At 42.5% G+C, this 19,561-nt stretch overlaps 2 protein-coding genes across 3 annotated transcripts in view; one reads left to right on the forward strand and one right to left on the reverse strand.

Moving 5' to 3' along the window:
- Positions 1-2,625: 2,625 nt before the first annotated feature.
- dctn2 (dynactin 2 (p50)) lies at positions 2,626-13,156 on the reverse strand. The gene is made up of 14 exons (XM_037491182.2): positions 12,920-13,156; positions 12,540-12,608; positions 9,854-9,950; positions 9,553-9,614; positions 9,304-9,402; positions 8,207-8,367; positions 7,439-7,592; positions 7,211-7,276; positions 6,939-6,977; positions 6,640-6,717; positions 5,914-5,985; positions 5,197-5,299; positions 4,191-4,282; positions 2,626-3,466 (listed from the first exon to the last, which is right to left on the reverse strand). The coding sequence occupies exons 1-14, from the start codon at positions 12,953-12,955 to the stop codon at positions 3,380-3,382; spliced, it is 1,215 nt and encodes a 404-aa protein (XP_037347079.1). The 5' UTR covers positions 12,956-13,156; the 3' UTR covers positions 2,626-3,379.
- Positions 13,157-14,313: 1,157 nt separating this feature from the next.
- The window catches only part of kif5ab (kinesin family member 5A, b), a 56,523-nt gene continuing 51,275 nt past the window's right edge, over positions 14,314-19,561 (forward strand). For both annotated transcript variants that reach the window (XM_037490846.2, XM_037490847.2), the window contains exon 1: positions 14,314-14,809. In XM_037490846.2, the coding sequence (XP_037346743.2) occupies positions 14,681-14,809 (129 nt within the window). In that variant the 5' untranslated portion in view covers positions 14,314-14,680. The remainder of the gene's footprint in view (positions 14,810-19,561) is intronic.

Below are 19,561 nucleotides of genomic sequence, written 5' to 3' on the forward strand. Positions count from 1 at the left end.
GGTCCCCCATTTATCCTCTCCTTTTACAGGTAAGATGTCCGAACAGAGCGTTTCCGAGTTATCCGCTCAATCCCATCTTTGCTTTGTCCAGATTAACAAACTAGACGTCACATCCACTTGTTGAGATTTCTGTGTTAGGATCTTTGTGGACAACCTTGTTAGTCCGTTAACACCCTGTTTACGTCCCCCCCTCGACGCAGTCTCTCTCTCTCTCTCCTCTTTTTCTCATTCGCTACGAGCCTCTCATTCTGCCCCACAACAGTTTTTACTGTGCTTACCTCCACCCGCTACCTCTGTCTTCCTCTCTGCTCCACCACCGGCACCTCACCTGTTCAGACCCCATTCAGGAGGTTTTCTATACCTGAAATCACCGCTGTCTCTCCATCTACATTTTATGGTTACAATTGTTTTTTTATTCGTCATTTTACTACTGTTTATCGAAATAAAGAAGATACATTTGTTATTAATGGAGTGAAGTTATCGCATTTCAATTTTGTTAAATATTTGCTAATATTTGATCACACGGCATTGTAACGAATACACTATGATACAGACACGTATAAGAATTTGCTTTTATCTAAAGTCTAACCAGCGCCTGTATTCGTCATCATTCTCGGCTCCGACATGCGTGTCAAAGATGAAACACAAGAAAAAAGGCAAAGGCAAAAACCACAAGCTCAAGCAGGAGTCTGTAGGGCATCGCACTTTAAAAGGCTGTTGGAACAGGTGGGTATACTGACAGCGAGGCACACACTCCAGGCATCCTTCTCTTCCTACGCTTTTAGTTTTCCCCACATATCAGCAGCAAAAACAGATCTGTGCCCACAGCCTCCCCCCATCTGTGTGGCCATTGGACTTAAATATGTACTTTGTTCAGTGGAGGAAAGGGTGGTGTGGAACGTACCACATGGAGCTGATGACGGAGAGATTTTACTTTCTTTGAATCTTTGTTGGGATGAATGTGTTTCCTGGGTATATCCATCCTACTAGGGTCTAAAGTGTAATCGTAGTACTCATTGCTAACAGCAACTCGGTAATGTTAAATGGGTTATCGTGCACCACGAATGAGACTCAACAGTTGGGGCCGGGCTGATCAAATCAAACACCCAAAATAGAAGGACAAATGCAGTACAACCTGATATACAGTACACACTCTGTCAACGTGCTCATCGAGGTGGGAGGGGGGGGGGGGGGAGTGGGGGACATCCCCCTTCTAAGTCGGAACTTCGGATCTTGTTTCCTGCAAGTCACACTCAATATGTCCCCTCAAAGCGGCCCAGTGTTGAACTCTGCTAACCCTCCTAAAGAAAATGAAAGCTCCTCAGCAGGTTTTCTGAAATATAACAGATGCAATACAGCCAATGAGCAGGCATCTATGGTGGGCGCTTTTTTTTTTTTATGATGAAAGCGACCTCTGGATTACATGTTCTTCGTCGGCAGGAGCAAACCTGTGGCGGCTTGCAGCGACTTAACCCCCATGAGCCGCTGTGTGAGGATGACTCATCAGAAACAGCTGATCTTTGCCCTGTTGGATGTTACCTGTCTGTGGCTTTGTCACTAATACCATCACCTGACATCAAGCTTTTTGTTAAGCTGCTAATACCAGATGGATTTGAGGTTGACCTCAGAGAAAATCACAGAGTGCCTTGTGTTAATTTACTATGTATGTGACAGAGTGTCCGGGTAGTCCTGACACATTGAAGCCACTAATTGGATAATACCGGATTCTTCATATTATCAGACACACTTCTAAAGTGTCTCCTGCTGTATGTCTTCAGTTCATCACCATGCAAGTATATTCATGGTTGTGTTGACTAACATGTTTCGCTCAGACATTTTGAAATACTGTTTTTTAATATTAGGTGTTTGGTGTTTACGGCTTTTATTTGATAGCTGAATAACCTAGAGTTCTTTGTTATCTAGAGCTTTCAGTTTTTTTATTAATGTATTTCTTTCCTTTGTGGACGATGTTGTATGAACAAAAATTGACTATCTTAACTACTTAAGAATGTCTAGTTCTTCTGTTTAGGGATTCCCAGAGCCAAAACAAAGTGGATGTTTAGTTATTTAAAATTTGAGTTTAAGAGAAATGATCCTTACAAATTTGAAAAATATGTTAAAGTATGGCAGAATAATTCACTGTTATTTGGTTGTATCTTTGAAGGCTGAATAACTGAACAATGTAGTCTACCTATTTTTAATAGATGCTATGCTGCCACCTAGTGCTATACACAGGAATAACATTTCCAAACCAAAAATGATCTATTTTAAGATAATAAAAAAAAAGAATTATATTAAGGCAATTTTTCAAATGTGTCACTGAAATGTGCTTTAAATCAATAATGGCTATATTTGGCAATACAAATGTCTAACAGCAACTTGTTTTGTGCTGGAGACTTATTCAAGTCTCCAGCACAAAACCTTGCATGTAACCTTGCATCATCCACTACATTCATCTGATACTGCACCCGATTAGACGACTGATTGGTGCGATTAATACAGTCATCACCGTATTTATATTTTCCATTCAACCAAATAAGTATGAAGTGGGCACCCATTTTTAACAATGAAGCGTTCATTTAAAAATAAAAAACAATTTATCTTATGAAATAAAAAGGTTGCAAGCTTATCTCACTTTTTATTCATCCGTTTCCATGACCACAGATGTAAATACAGTTGACTCGTAGGCAATGACAAAGCAGATTAAAAGTTCATCCGTGGTTTCTGGTCTCAGTCATAATAATATAGTTACAAGTGACCGAGTGTGAGGAAACAATAAGGTACACAGGCATATTTACAAGCTTTCCCTACGTGACTTCGCCATCACACGTACTCGCACCAATGTGCTCCCTCCACAACACTAGAAGACAATAGATCTCGATTTCCTTGTCTTTTTACACTGATGACAACATCTTTAATGTGTGCTCCACCAACCCAACATTACTGTGATCAAATTTGAATAGTTATTACAAAGTTCAAAAGGAATGGAGGATTTTTTTTAATACTACCAATTAAAACAATCCAGTCTAAAACTCGATAAGCTTAACGGGGGACAGCGATCAGTGGCAGGTATAGAATGAACAAATGTGTTGATGTCAATTTGGTGCAGGAGAAAGGACGAGGAAAGGAGGTTGGACGAGAACATTTAGTCTCCTTTTGTTTTGTTTGTCATTCCATCTTTCTAACATTACACTTAGTGAAAAAAGGCAGAGGCGAAGAGGAGGGCAAAATAGAGAGGGAGAGAAAGAGAGAGAGAGGGAGAGATGGCCAGAAAGGAGAGAGTTAAAAAACCCAAATCCCTCCTCTGGTAACTCTGGCCCGCTCACATTTGTCCATGTTCGATAGTCGTCTCCCGGACCGGTCCAAAGTCTGCCACCGTTTAATTGGAGAGCTTCTTCATCCTCTGATCTAGTGCAGCAAAGTTCTCTTCTACAGCCCCCAAGTTTTCCTTCATTGTTTGTTGGACCTTTGGGAGAAGAGGGGGTGTGCAGGAAGATCATTTGTTAATTCATTATTAAAAATAAATGATTTTTTCCATTTTTTTATTTCACAATAGCCAAAACGTATTCAAAAGCATTCATTGGTCCAAGGTAAATATTTGCTACCATTTGATTTTCTATCATTGTAAATTGGATATATTTGGTCAAATTTTAAAAACTTCACCGCTGGGAATGAAAATAAATACCTGCTGGTTATTTAAATATTATAACTGGAGCAAAATGTAAATTTGGGATGATTTTTGTGTTATTGGTTTGACAAAAAAGCCTTCTGGGCTCTAAAAATTGTGACATTGTATGGACCTCTCTGTAATGTATGTACATCAGTGCAAGATTAATCAACCTCCTACGAGGCCAACGAGAACTCACTTCATCCATTGAAAAAAAAAAAAGGAGCTGCTTTGTCCATCTAACCACAAATCTTCAGCTGTGAAAGCACAGGTTGAGTGGGCGAGGTAGAGAGCCTCAGTCCTCATTATGGGCAGCACCACTTTGCTAAATTCTCTCTTTCAACTGTGAAAAGCTGCATTCATAAACACTAAACAGACCAAAAGTGTGATGGTTTCCCACAGTTTCTACGTCAAACGTGCAGAAAGAGGTCCCACCGTCGAGACAAGTATTTATACCGGCCTGTTTAAGGGCCCAATGGTTGTAGTAAATTGATTCATGTTCAATGGATCGTGGACCTCATACCTGTGTTAGTAGGGTGTTATTGTCCTTCAGAGAGTTGTTGATCATCTGCTGAGTGGTGTCCAGGTGGGTCAACAGCTGGCCAAATTGCATTGCTACGAGATACCAATTTGGAAAATAACAAGTTAGAAGAAAAATAATTTGTTCCCTGATATATAAAAGTATAGTTAAAAAAAACCCGTTGTCTTTGCCCTCAGCACGAGTGAAGGTGAGTGAAAATACAATTTAATCAGAGACTAATCTTTTCAAGCGAGTCAGTCATTTATAAAACAGTATCGTCTCTTCTTTGTCTGCCTTCATCAGCAATGAACGATCCGGAGAGAAATACGGCATCAGTGCGGCTAAACCCCATCGAGCTAAGAACCCTCGCTGCAGACTGTGACAGATCGCTACCAAGGGGTTCTGGATGATAAATGACCTCTTTCAGCCCCCAGAAATGAATCATCAATATAATCTATTTATGCCAACGTTCTGCTTTCATGTGCTAAATAATAAAAAGATGATAATGTGATATATAATATCATGCATCTCTTTCTCCCCGAGGGGGTGTTTAAGAGTACTGCTAGATTAGGCTAATTCTATTACCATTTTGAGACTCCCTCTCAGTGATTTCTTTTGCCCTTTGTTATAATAGAATGCCATGGTTTAGGCTAATTCCACTATCCGTCTTGAATCCCATTTTTCGCTTAGTTTTCCTCTTTTGTCTCGCACTCGTTCCCATTGAAAATGCAAATCATTCAGGCATGACTTAACGGCACGGAAGCTGCTCGAAACGTGATCCGGGTTCACACGCCCGCTCGTGTTCTGTAGCTGCACCCTACATATTTTAAATGTGTAACGCCACTCCACCTCCCTCCCACTAACCTACATACATCCTCTCCTTGGATTCCAACAGGTGTCATGTTGGGGTTGTTTTCCCCTCGCATTACAGTGGATCATACATTTGAGGGGATTTCATTGTTGTCTTGGTCCACTGCCTCGTAAACCAGTTGCTCTTCCTGAGTGTTACCTTGCTCATGCAACTCCTTGACGGCGACGAGCCTCTGCACCACCTGAGGTACAGAAGTGGACATGGCATCCCACTTCTGCACCACGTCATAGAGCTGCGACACCTAAAAAAAACAAACATACAAGCACGTTTAATACCCAGATAAATTGCAGGCATTGTTTTCACCCAATGTCAATTTTTGAACTGTGTGTAATGATTATCAGACATCATTTCTCATCAAGCTTTTATAGTTGAATTATTTCCACTAGTTAAGATATCATAATTACAGCCTCTCCAAGCATTAAAATACATTGTGGAATAACAGATCCATACAAAAAGAGAGAATCTTTGCATGATTTTGTCATTCAACACCATGTAATAAACATGCTCTGCCCTCTACTGGCTGTCTAAGGGTCCGATGCCAGAGATGCACAGACCGTTACATGAAAGTCATGCAGCTCTCATAGCAGAGTCTAACGTGAAATTAAACTTTCATCAATAAAAACATGTGATCTATCTGTGGTTTGGCAGTGCGGGCAAAACGTTATATAAATGTATTTTTCCCTTGGACTGAACTAGAAGGACTAAAAATGTATTTTTTAACCTCCTGTTAAAAGCGCAAATCTTCTGATATGTAAGAATCATCCTGCAGTTTTTCCATCTTAAAGTGCTTTGTAACTTGTGCGAGAGCATCTGAGATAATTACTGCACTGAAAAAAACCTGAAGGAATGACAAACCTTGTTTTGTGTCTCGGCGTCCTCAATCGCTGCCTTGTGTTTAGCGATCTCATTCATCTTCCCGAGGACACTCTACATCGGAGAGAAGCAATTTGGATTTTTTTTCTTTCTTTTGTGTACCGTTTAGGAGGCAAACAGATATATTACAGAAAAAAAAGAGACATGGATCGAATTCATGTGAATTGACAGGCACGCAACGCAACATATTTTGAAATAGACAAATGCAGCAATACATTCTACAAGTATTCAAGTATTCAGTATTTAAGGCCAGAGCAAAAGCACTGTGCGTGATCAAATGCTGACAAATAATTGCATGACGTCATTGCTGAAGTCCAAATAGAATTACAATTAACGGTTTTATGCGCCTTTGGATTCTTTTTAGTGTGCAAGCTGCAGTATATACCAATACATACAAAAGTCAAGGGAAAGTCTGTGATCTATATTATATATTTAAAAATTTGCTAGATACACAACACACAATGTGTATCTACTTTTTAATAAGCTTTGGGTTTGCCGAGTTAGTTGTTGCACCATCTCATCCGTGGTGAACACAAATAGCTGAAATAACAAGCTTGTTATAAAACTCTGCGTAAGACGGCAAAACCAACATCTATGTTTTAAAACACAAAGTTCCCGTGGGAAAGATGATGTATGAATCAGAATACTGATATTTATATCAAAACCATCCAGTTCCCTATTAGCCCGTGCTGTGTGCTGATTGGTTACCTGCAGTCTGGCCTCCACCTGATCCAGAGTAGCCGAGTCCAGAGCGCTGACCCTCGCCTGCAGGAGCTCTATGGTGGCCTATTTCAAGCAAACACACACACAAAACACAAGCATTGGCAAGACAACCCCAGTGATCCTGCTTTTGCTGCTGGCACAACAACAAAAAACAACTGATGTCAATCATCTTTGAAGTATGACCCAGTTCTCTGGCTGCACATCAGAAGCACGGACTTAGGAATACAGACCAACTCCACCCGGTGCATCCCCCCCCCCCCCAAAAAAAATAGTTGACGTCTTACCATCAAACTGGCTCCTTGTACGCCAGCACTCAAAGGTCCCTGCAACGTAAACACAAGGAGGGCAAATTAATTATAAGAAGCAATGCAGCCCATAATTGACACAATCAAGTGAAAGACTATTCCAGCATCAGTAAATTGATGGTTACAAAGCAACGGGAGCATGAAATTCCACTGCTGTGCGAGTGAAAGAGAGACAGAGATAAACAGAATTAATGACAAAAGCACGAGGGAGGAATATATATGTGTGTGTGTGTGTGTGTGTGTGTGTGTACCTGCTTGTCTGATCCCGAGCCAACAGCCATCTCCAGCTCAGCCAGACGCTTCTCCAGTTCCGCCATCTACAGGGATCCGAACAAGGCAACACACGGCTGGCAGTGACAACAGCGTCCCAGAGAAGACGCAAACACCCGCACACACAGGTGGGACGCCTTCTGTCCCGTTCATTTAACGTTCCGACATCCCTCGCGCGAAAAAAAAGCGTCTTAACAGATCAACTTTACCTTGGCAGATTCATTGAACTTCTCCTGCTCTGGTCTGCTGTGCAGCTCGTAGAGCACCACTCCATCCGGGCCCTTAGCGGAGGCCGGCGGCTTGCTGTCTCCAGCGGCGCTGCCGCGGCCGCCCTTGGCGCACTCCAGCTGGGTGAGCAGACGCCTGGGGGAAGGAAGGAGAAGGACACACATAAAGGAATTAAATGTTCTATATGATTATCAGCTCCATGTGCCGCTGCCCCCTCGCGCCCCTCTTTTTGCTTATGAGCTCTTTCAGCTCCGTCACCGGTCAAGGTGAGCTTGGATTTCTTTGTGTGTCAGTTTAATCACTTTTGTTTCCACGTCTGTCTCTCGTTCCAGTCTCTTTCCCTCTGCGTCTTCGCTACAAAGCTGTGGTCTGAACTGTCTTTTAATCTCTCTCTGGCCTTTGTGGCGATCTCGCTCCTTCTCCAGTTTTTATTTGCCTTCCTCAAATGATCTGTGAATTGGTTCTTGTGCTCCGCGGCAGTGCTCCGCAGAGCTCAGGGGCGTTTATAAGTGGGCAACTGATCCCAGCTGTACTGCTTTGCCATTGTTATTCAATCACTGCGCATAACAGGGTTATAGCATGCTCATTGGAATCAATTATCCACCATCTATAGTTGCCTCCCTCTACTCCTTCAAGCAACCATTTGTTTCTTATCCCTCTTTTGCATCCATTCCTCGTCTACTACCCCGTCAGGTTCCAGATTCCCAGACATTTGTCCTGGTGCTTTGTGGCCTTGTCCCCCGGCTCACCTGGCCAGCGCTCCATCTGGGTCCGACAGATTGATGTGCGCATGTGGTCCCAGCAGCGAGTCGAGATGGGCCGAAACCAGCTGCTGTTTGAGCTGCGCTGCGTGCTGGGCCAGGACCACCGGGGTCAGGCGCTCCTCTGCGTTGGTTTCCTTTGTGGCAGACTGGAAGCAGATTAACGCCGCCGTCATTGAGCGACCGAGTTCTCCACAGCAGTGACAGATGTTGAAACCACACAAACCCCCCCCCCAACCCCCCCCGTTTGAAGATTACAAATAGCGATAACAAAATGAATTGTATACACGTTGTTCATTTGTTCAGTATTAAAGTTGATTTGGACAGCTTGTGCTTTCTCAGGAATCATGAAGATCTAACCTGGGTTGAGAATGCCAGGATCCTCCTTCAATAGGAACAATGCAAAAAAGGCAAGGCAGCCACATTTAGACACGCACATGTCACATTTCTGGTGTGATCACTGGATGCTAGTTCAAACCACTGAAATCAAACCATAAATTCTTAATAAATTAAGTCTATTTAAGTATTTCCTCAAGCATGCATGTAGATGTTTCCATTGAATACAGACATGTGGTGAATACCCTCACTTTCATTTCATTGAGTCAATAGATCCATGGAAGTTTAACTGTAGAGACTGAAACTGAAATATTCCTACAGCATGACCAACCTGAGCTAAAAGCCAAGGATTCGGTCAAAAAAAATGCCAACTCAGGTTGAAATTGATGTTGGACTCATTAAGCATCAATGAGGCCCTTCTCCGTGGGTATCCAAGCTAATGACACCGTAGGTTCAATTAGTTCCCGGGTTGAAGTGTTTTAGCCAATGCATTCTCATGTAAATTAAGGCTTCAGTGCACACGGTGTACAAAGCTCAGAGCTCTAGAGCAACAGTAAGAGCTGGACATAAATATTCTGGTGAAACATGATGATGTGGTCATGAAATGTACTTTCTTGTTACTTGTTCTTCTGAGTTTGTATCTCTATGTGGAAATGCACTTATTGTACGTCAGCTAAATGACATGTAATGTAATGTAATAAAAGCGGACCACATCATCATGTCTCCCCGGTGTCTGGCTGTCCGCTCACCTGGATGGCGTCCACCTCCTGAGTGAGTTCCTGGATCTCGTTCACCAAGCGCTGGTACTTCTGCTGCGGCGTCTCCTTCACTCCGCAGCCCTCTCCGAGCTGAGGCAAGACGAGAGAGCATTGTGAACGTTAACAAGAGCAAAGAAAGTCTTACACAGACGTATAGCGAGTTCTCACGGTGGAACATGTTTAGAATATTTTTTTTTTTAAAGGGATGTAATTAATTTCTGCTTATTAGAAGGCACTCACGATTTCAAATTCTCCCGACTCATAGCCCACTCTTCGGCTTCTGCTGATTCTGTCTGAGAAGTCTGTGAAAACGAGACAATGGGTTTGTTTACTTATTGCTGCAACTGTAATTTTGAAGACTGCACACTCAATAGCTTTGCACAGAAAGCTGTTTTCTACTACTTTGTTCACCCCATTAATACCAATGGGGAGGCAAATAACAGAAACAGTATTGTAGAAAATGATGTTATCTTTCCGTTTCACCCTAAAAAGTTACTTAAATTAATAGTGAAAAGGGATTTATAATCCATTGTGAACTGACCGAGCCCCTTGGTGTTGACATGCTTGTCTTTGAACTTGTCAAAAGCTGCGTTGGGGTTGACCACAATCCTCTCCACGCTGTCACTGCAGAGCTCCTCCTGTCATTGAAATACCAGCAAGACAGATGGACATTAACGGAATCTTAAAAAGGGTATGTTGGACTCTATGAACGACATAAAACTTCAAAAAGGAGCCTTGGCTCAGTGAGTCAAGTGCATCGAAGCCAAAGGTAGACTTGAAATATGTGATGTTTGATCTTTGCCCCTAAATATGATTTAAAGAAAATGATTGATGTGGTTAAGCCAATGACTATACAATGATTAACAAAAGGTTACACACACACACACACACACACAGAAAATGAAAAGCCGGTGTAGCAATAAATCATGACAACCTGCAATAGCTTCACAGCCATAACTTTGGGCTGTCCAGAGACAGATTATTACAAATAAATGTAGAGTACTGACAGGCGAGAGATGAATTTGGAACATTATATACATCACATCCCCGGGAGATCCTTAATTTAATTTAATTTTAGGTTATCCATTTAGTAGAAGTCTACCACGGAAAAATCATTGTCATGTGAAAGTTAAGTTGGAAAACATGAACACTTTCTTTTCTAAATTACAGTTTGATTAGTGATTCTGGGAGAGGACAAAACATGCATCCTTTGATCAGAACGTCCTCGTGATCAATTATAATGAGCAAGAGGCTCAGGTAGGATTAAAAACCACGGACACATACAGCAGGATGACATGAGTCCGGGCTCACTTACAGATTTGGGAAGAAAAAAAAACCACACACACACACAAGACAGTTAAGCAGATGACGGGAGGAGGAAGAAAAGGAAGGGTGAGGAGGAGAGTTAGTCAGGCTCTTACCAGCTCCTTGGGTTTCCAAAGAGAGTTAGAGAAAGTAACGGAAGAGCAGAGGGAGAGAAAAAAAGTTGGGAGGGGGGGGAGAGAGAGAGAGAGAGACAACACAGATTAATGTGGTTATCACATGCACACAACAGGAACAGTTGGCTGGGGAAAGATAAGAAAGAAAGCAGTGTTCTGAGAGCTGCTGCTGCTAAAAACCACAAAGACACGCGCTTTGGACTGCTTACGTCTCCAGCTCTTTCTTTCTTCCCCGATTCAGGTTAAGCTGGTCCTTGAACACCAACAAGTTACTTTTTCCGCTGACACCATACTGAACTTGATAATGCAATGCGACCGTATGCGCTCACAAAGAGCACTGTGGGTCTCATGACATTATGCTGAATGCAGAGGGTTGGTGTAAACATGATGTTTAATGAGAGGCAACAGGTGGTTTAAGGTGGAATAAGAATAAGAAAAAACTAAAACAAAGACCGTTACAGAAATTGGAATCTATTAAAGTCAATTAATCAGGGTTGGTTATTTTATAATATCCTGCTGTTCACCCTAAATTCATTTTCGAGGCTGAACCTATGATGCTAATGAAGTATTTACAAGTTACAAGGCCTCTATAAACATCTATAGACATTTTGGTCTATCCCAGAAAAATGGAATATTATCTTTGGCCATCAAGATGGAGGTCTTAGAAATCACTGCGAGAAACATCCAGATTTAGGGCATTGGTGACCAAGGAGGCCTGTGTTGAAGGTTGAACAGTATCAGAAATCAGGGCCCAAAGGTCAGTATCACAAAGTAAGGTCAATGGATACTAATAAAATGTATCCCTAAATGTATTGATTTAGAATAGACAGTTCAAAACAACATACTTTTAATAAAGTAATAGGTATAAACCAAAAACACTGCTAAAATCTTTGAAAACTTAGAGTAATTCATAGCTATTTTACCCAAACCTGACACGTAATGCCAATGAACCTTCAAGCGGTTACTGCAGCCTATAAGGGCCTTTAAAACATCCAGTTAGTCAAAATAGTCAGAGCACGAGGACAGGTAAGGAAATATCTCAGACATGTTTCATATTTAAGGGTTGCAATGCTGAAGAAATCATCCTTTGAAATGTAGGAAAACAAATAGGAGGAAAAGTAGAAATTACTTGCAATTCAAAACAAGCCAAAATGTATGAATTACACGGAATAAAAGTCACTCAAACTATCTATTTCCTGATTCATCACAATCAGTTATAGGTAGGAAAAGTGGATACGAGATTAAAAACCCATGCATTAAAAGCATAATGTTAAGCTCACTAAGGGTAAATGGAGCCAGTCTTACTTGTACAAACTAGGGTCCCAGGAGGGAGGGGAGGGCAAGAGTAAAAACAAGGGCAAGGGATGGAGAAGTGCGAATGTGAAAACACGGAAGGGAAAATGCCAACTAGCATTCACTAAGCCATTGAACCATTGAAAAGGTCTTTACTCTAGCATCGACACCTGTAACTCCGCTTCATGTTAACGTTTGTGTACAGGGAGGAGAGACATTGTCGTGTTCATAAGTTTTAAAAGATAACGGTGCATGCAAGGGACTTTTTAAATCGACTCTATAGTCATTTGCCTTACTTCTCCTTATGTATAAATAAGCAAATATATCAGTACACTGCTTATAGTATGCAGCATAAATGCAGTGACGCCGTTTACAGCTGAGGTACAATGAGTCGAAGTTATTTTATGTAAATAAATGCTTCCTCCGTTATTACAAATGTCAACTCTTAGTTCTATGGACAAACAAATCCAGCCAACACAAAAACGTCCAACTCACCGACTCAAACTGAGCCTGGTCATCTTCTGGAAGGTCACCGGTCTCGTAAACATCCGGCTCATTGAAGGCCTAATAAAACAATCAGGTGAAGAGTGTGTCAAACTATCAGATATATCCCGTTTATTGTCATTAGTCTGGCCAACGCCCCGGCCCGTTCAAAAACACGTATTGGATAGCCGTCGTTGTCTGTTGTCTTATATCGCAACAACACAACAGTAACTGAACATTTTGCCATAAAGAATCTACCATTTCGAACGGTATTTGTCTAGCAGTTGCGAACAATAAGCATTGGGACGTTAGCTAGCTTAGCTGTCACATCTTGGTGCTACAATCGGCTAGTAGCATTGTAGCTGAGCTGTCTGCTAACATTAGCCACTTACAATTCCTGGCAAGTTGGCGTATTTGGGATCAGCCATTTTCAGCGAGGAGCAAAGATCTAATTAACCAGGACTATAATATCAGTTCTTAAAACGTGAAAATAATCGATTAACCAGACGAAATTGTAACATAAGCTAACGGTAGATGATCCAGCAGTCTCTCAGCCGGCTGATGTGTTGGCTTTGCTAGCTTGATTTGACAGGGTGTACGCTGGGTTTCATGACCGAGCAGGCGAACGGCCGGGGAGGTGTTTGCTACGCCAAGGGGGAAGGGTTCAACGGCATATTGAGACCAACAAATCAAGCACTCCCAAAGAGTTGAACGTCGTTACGCATGCGCAAGGTTTGACCAATATAACGCCTTTCTCTCTTTTTTAGCATCGTTTTGCTTATTTTTTGGTAATTTCCTATTTGCTGTCACACTCGTGCATGTTTTACGTCTCAAAAATGTTTTGTCTTTTTTTCTAAATGTGTTTCGTTGAATTGCAGGAGAGTCGTCACCTGATGGCGCTGAATGTACGACCAGAAAACTCAATCAAAGGGCCAAAGACAGTTGAAAAAGACGATGATTCACTCTGTTGGAAAAAAATGATGCTTTTAATTTTTAATAAACGGAGGTTATCCCAGATGATGCAGTAAATTGCAATATGAAGTATCCTAAGCTGCTACTGTATGTAACTTGTTTAACTACTAATTTATTCTATAACGTTTATTTTTTATTTGGACCTCTGCCCATATTTTGTTTTTGAAAACTCTACCTGTTTAAACCAGGGCCGGGTATAGGCAGGGGCAAGAGGGGGCCTGGCCCCCTCAAATAAATGTTGTGCCCCCTCAAACACAATGCACAATGCCCAAGCACAATGCCCCCTCAAGATTTGTGGCTGCCCCCTCATACATGCCTGTCTAGACCCGGCCCTGGTTTAAACCCAATTCTGAAATAGACTGTCATATATTTAAAAAATGCCACTAAGCGTAAGTCTCATACTTCCACTGCCTGCGAAAATGTTCTCTATCATGTTCTCTGTGGCTACAGAGTAAATAACATTTACTTTGCGTGGAAGGTCCAATTAAAATTGAGTTGTCATTTGGATAATGTAGCAGGTATAGAGGCTTTTTTTCTCCAGTGACTACAAGTACGACTATTTTAACTGCATCAACTTTCAAAATACTATCTTTTGATCAAATCCCTTAAGCCCTGCTTAATAGCCACGTCAACATAAACGATCATATCGAAAGGTAACTTTTCCCTGTATAATGATGTTTGATGGTAAGGATGGTATCGGGAATAAGAAGCAGAGTTGGGGTCCTCTCTCAGCTCCTCGGTCCCTCCGCTCAGTGGTGCTGATGAGGGAGGATTTTGAGTCGCTCCTCGCCCCGCCCCCAGTGAGAGTCACCGGGATGACGGTGATGCGAGCCATGCCTGTGAGCAGCCACTGCTGACCGGACCAGCTTGGAATACACTCACCGTTTACAACTCTCCATCTGCTCCCCGCTCTGCTAAAACTGGACCCGAGCTGGTTTGAGGATTTTTTTTAAAACGGAAAACTCTCTCAAACGGGTTCTTTCTTTACGTTTTCTTTAATTAATTCGGCTTAAGTCTGCCCCACCAAAACTCGTAGTTCATTCTTCCAAATGTTGCCAGTCTCGCTTCGCGTGTGGCTGTAGCCGGTTGGTTTACCCGGAAAAGGTTGCACCGGGAATATTCTTGTCTTCAATTAAAATTCCTGAATACCTCTGTGAAGCGCGCCTACTATTTTCCCTGCAATGGCAGACGCTAACACAGAATGCAATATCAAGGTGTTGTGTCGATTTCGTCCTCTCAACAAGTCGGAAATTATCCGCAGAGATAAGTTCATCCCAATATTCCAAGGAGAAGATACCGTCATCCTCGGGGTAAGTTGTCTTATTGCGATCTTCTTCCTCTTCGTCACCTCGTGCAGTCTGCGCACGCTAACGCTAGGGGTTACACTTCTCATCTCACACCTCGGATTTCGACCAGACAACGCCGGTGACTTAAAGGCATTCTGACAGGGATCAAACTAAGTATAACCCTTGTTAACATTCTGATCGGCATAATGCATCGTTCAGTCATGTAATGCGGCCATGGAAGAGCAACAAGGCGGACTGAGCCTCGCGGGAAAATTGGGTTTGATCAAATTGATTAATGAATAGCCTGAACACATGATCAGCCTAATCCATCCCATTGAGCTTCACCAGCGTTGTGAGGATCTTAAAAACTCATCATTACTAAAAAAGGCATTTGGGCCCCACCTCTGTGATCTCACACCGTCTCATTATCGCTTCTCCCCTTGGTATTGATCCGCTGGATCTTTGTGTGTTCCATGTGTCAGAATATCATGTAGGCATTGCTGTGTATCTTGCAGTTGGCTTTGACCATGCCTTGTCTTAATTAGGCTCTGGGAAGGGGGGGGGGGGGGGGGGGAGGGGGCACGGGGGGCTCCTGTCCATTCAGTAGATTTGAAATGCTGCTGATGATTACGCTCACTGATCTGGAGCAGAGCAGCACTTGAAAAATGAACCGAGCTGTAAACATCTGACAATTTGATGGATCTTTACCTGAGGTTAACAGCTGGAGATTAAGAGTGCTCTGAATGCAAATGTTCTCAGTGTTTAGATGTAAAGCACATCCAGGCCAATGCTAACACAAACACACACACACACACACATGCAGACACACATGCAGACACACACATATTAGAAAAATACACATGCACACATATGTGCACATACACACAAGTGGCCCGAGAGTCTAGTTCAGAAAATTCCTGAAAAATCAGTTTACAAATATTGTCACACACACACACACACACACACACACACACAGCATTCTGGTTGTATGTGACGGAAGCAGCGGCATATCTTCCACATGCAGATTGAATGACCCGAATGCTCATAACCGCATTATTTTTATTCTATTGGGGAGTGGCGGGTGGTCAACGGCTTGAAATCAGTCATGCCTGGCCCCGTCTTGGGAACCGTAATTAATTGTTTTCTATATCTTACGGTATTGTATCTTAAATCATTGTCGTTACACAATGTGTTTGACGTCAATGCTTCTGTTTCATTTAGGCTGCAGTGTTTTAGTGTGTTCCTCTCGACAGTCTGCAGAGGATGACAGCTGAGAACAGTGTGCAGGAACTGTAATCATATTACCCAATTAAGGGAGCTGTGATCTGTTGTAATGCCAAGAAAAAATACACACTGCACGGCTGTTGTTGCCCACCAAGACTTCAGCATGGCAGCAGGAGCCTTCAAATACGACAACGCCTGGAAAAACGGAAGCGCGCAGTTTGTCTTCTTATATTTCAAATGACTTCATAAACAAACTGTCCATCCATCTCCTTCTGCTCTAATGATCACAGATGCTGGCATACGCAGTTCTCATCTTTCTGTATCTAATGGCTCGCGAGGTATAAAGCAAAGGGTTTTTAGTTGTGTAACTGCTTTCAGAGTGTGCGCTTTTCTCTCGGTAGCGTCTCTCCTGAAGCTCCGGAATACTCTCAGAGGAAGTTGTAAAAGAATATGTCTCCTGAGAGTGGAAATGCTACGGCCGTCAGGTTGGATGAGGATTAAGAATATCCGTCTGGTAGGCACGCAGACAGGCTGCAGGGATCCTGTAGTGATAACTAAGGGCCCGCATTCTGACGGTTGATACAGACAATCGGCATCTGGGCTGCACCGATGGCACCACGTTTGTCTGCTCGGGGGAAGGCTCCTTCCAGAACGTGGCATCTGACATAGACCATGATTTCAGTCCTTGAGTGATGGTTCCGGTGGCACCTGTGTGGCAGGCAGGAGGAGACTTGAAAGATTAGAGATCGGGGAAAATGGCGTGTTGGTGTCCTCTGTATTGATGGAGAAACATCTCCGGGGGCCTCAAAACATTTGCGTCGGTTGAAGTCTGTTCTGATGAGATGAGTCAAAGAGCAACGACTACTGAAATACTCGGATTCTGACAACATGAACTGAGACCTGCCCTTGAACTTTTCAACATTAGCTTTGCATCCTCTACTCCAACAGGGATTACTTCAAGCGGGCTTACATAACTGTAATATTGACAAGTTAAACTATAACAGTCACACAAGTAGAGCAGTAGTAAAGATAGCATATAAATATTACAAACACAGCAATACCTATCTTAAGTCATCCGACATAAGACTCCATAAGCTGTCCATAACAGGTAAAGTAGGCATATAGCAGCACGTGTGTAACAATTGGTGAAGGATACATGTAGGCATTTCCACTCCACTCAGTTTGCCTGGGCTCCACTCAGATGTCCCCTTAGCGACGTAGACTCGCATTTTTTAACACTGATTGCTCTGGACATGGGACTTCACCAACATCATACGAGATGCACTATTCTGCATTCACTCGGGAACCAGTGTGGGGTCTTTAAAGAAACACATCACGTGTACAGACGAGACAGACAAGTCAGACATTCAAGCACTTTCAAACATTGCAACGTCCCTTTTCCCGATGGTCAGTTAATGACTAGCAATATGTCACACACAACAGTAACTTAGACAGTTTTTCGCCTCACGTGCCACCTGTGGAGCCCTGCAGCTCTCGCTGGCTGTGTGGCAGTAATGACCATACTCAGCTTTATGGCTCCACAGTGGAGTGACACAGCTGCCTCTGCTATTTCACTGTCTGTAACAATGCACCATCACAGGGGCAAAATTGTCACACCTAATCTTGTGGGAGGCAAAAAACGTCAACTCCCATGAATCACGCTTTGCATTCAGTTCTATGAATAATAAATAATCATGGTTGCATCCGAGGTAGCAAGATATGCAATTTCTTCTCTTCTTTTTTCCGAGGCAGTGACATATATATGTAAATATGTAATGCTGAAGCTGTATGAGCTGTGTCCATGCTTGGCTTATTAAATTTACATTGTATGCATACATACATCATACCAGTGGCAGCATATAATGATAATATATGGGTTAGGAGTAATAACTACGGGATTACTTGTTGTCATATCTCATTAAGTTGTGATGGTTAATGGAGTCTTTCTAGTCCTGAAGAGGCGAAACAGTGTAATTTCCATCCCCTTTGTCCAAAATGATTTGATTTCATGGTTAATTTGGCTGCTGTTGTTGTAAAACTTTATGAATATTCCTAGCTGCATGCAGTTTAGCTTAAGGGGGTAGCATGTCATAACATGTAAGCACATATTATAAGATCCCTCTCCATGTCCAACTGTTTTAAGCAAGCAAGAGGAAATGCTTAACAGGGGATTTTACACTGCAGTGCCTCCTCAACTGCAGGGCATTGTGTCTCTGAAATTACGAGTCCCTTTCATTTTACATCATTACTCTCCAATATTAGAAGTGCATATTTAATGGGCCTGCATTCTAAAATACAAAAGCAGCGAGAAAAGCCACCTTCCTCTTTGTGTTCGTTTCCAAAACTGTCAGACTCAACATTGGGGTGAGAGCACGTGCCGCAGCATGGGTGTTATACAATATGCATAAATTATGCAATATGCAATCAATTAAAACACTCATTAATTCCCTAATCTCTACACTGACCTCGCTGGCTCTGGGAGCCGTTGGATCTTTTTTTTTTATGGTCCATGATAGATATTGAGATGGATGATATTTCTGTTGAAATGAGGTCCTCTATGTGTTAAGTCCAATTGAAATGCATTCATTCAATAACTATTGATTCTCTTTTTTTCTGCAGATCATTTACAATTCTATGGATAGCTCTTCCTTTGCTTGCTTACAAGTCAACCATATAAACTCGAGGGTGTTTACGGCTGCTGGATTAACTGATGCATAAAACATCTGGCTTACATTATTAGGGAAGAATAGAGGATTAAAAAAAGTCTTGTCCAAAGGTTCACCCGGGATGGAGTTTAATCTGCTCTGAAGCTCATCATTCTTTATCCAGGCTTTCCTACTTCCTCACAAGAAAGCACTACCCCCCCCCCACCCCCCCAGAGAGATTTCTTTGAGATTAGTGACAATGAATTAGGATCATGTGCGGTACTGTTGAAGAAAATAGGGATATATTTTGGAAATTGACCGATTGTTCATGAGCACCAGTTTAGGATGTGCTCCTGAATGCTGATGGAGCATCGGCTCTTCGGCTGAGAGCGGATTCTCTTTTGTTCTCCTTCGCCGTTTCTTGATCAGGCATCAGGAGGAGAAAACAGCTGCTGTCGAAAAACAAACTGTTGACAGTGCATGGCGGTCGGCAGAGTAGAGTAATCTACCTGCCTCGTACCCCTTTTGTTATTTATAGAGCCACTTGAGCTGTTTTCTGCTCATGGATATTTCTTTGCAGTTGGATGTGTGCAGATCAAACCGTCACAAATGGAGGTCCAAAGGGCTCTCCCCACACACCCCACCCCACACACTTTTAGTGCACACATCCAATTAGGGCCGTGTGATGGGATTTTTGTGTAGGGTCAAGATCCGCACTCACGCATCCCCTTCAATGCCGTCATCACAGACACCACTTGGAATCAGACCTCCCTCTTTTTCTCTCACACCGCTCTTCCTGAATACCCTCTTCGCCGCATTTCTCTCTGTCTAGCTGTGTTTCACGGGGTGGTGATTCTGCGGCTCATTTTCGCATTGAGTCAGACGGCGCTTTTGGAAAGATGTGAGC

Source organism: Pungitius pungitius, chromosome 8, assembly GCF_949316345.1.
Source record: "Pungitius pungitius chromosome 8, fPunPun2.1, whole genome shotgun sequence".
NCBI classification, from domain to species: Eukaryota; Metazoa; Chordata; class Actinopteri; order Perciformes; family Gasterosteidae; genus Pungitius; species Pungitius pungitius.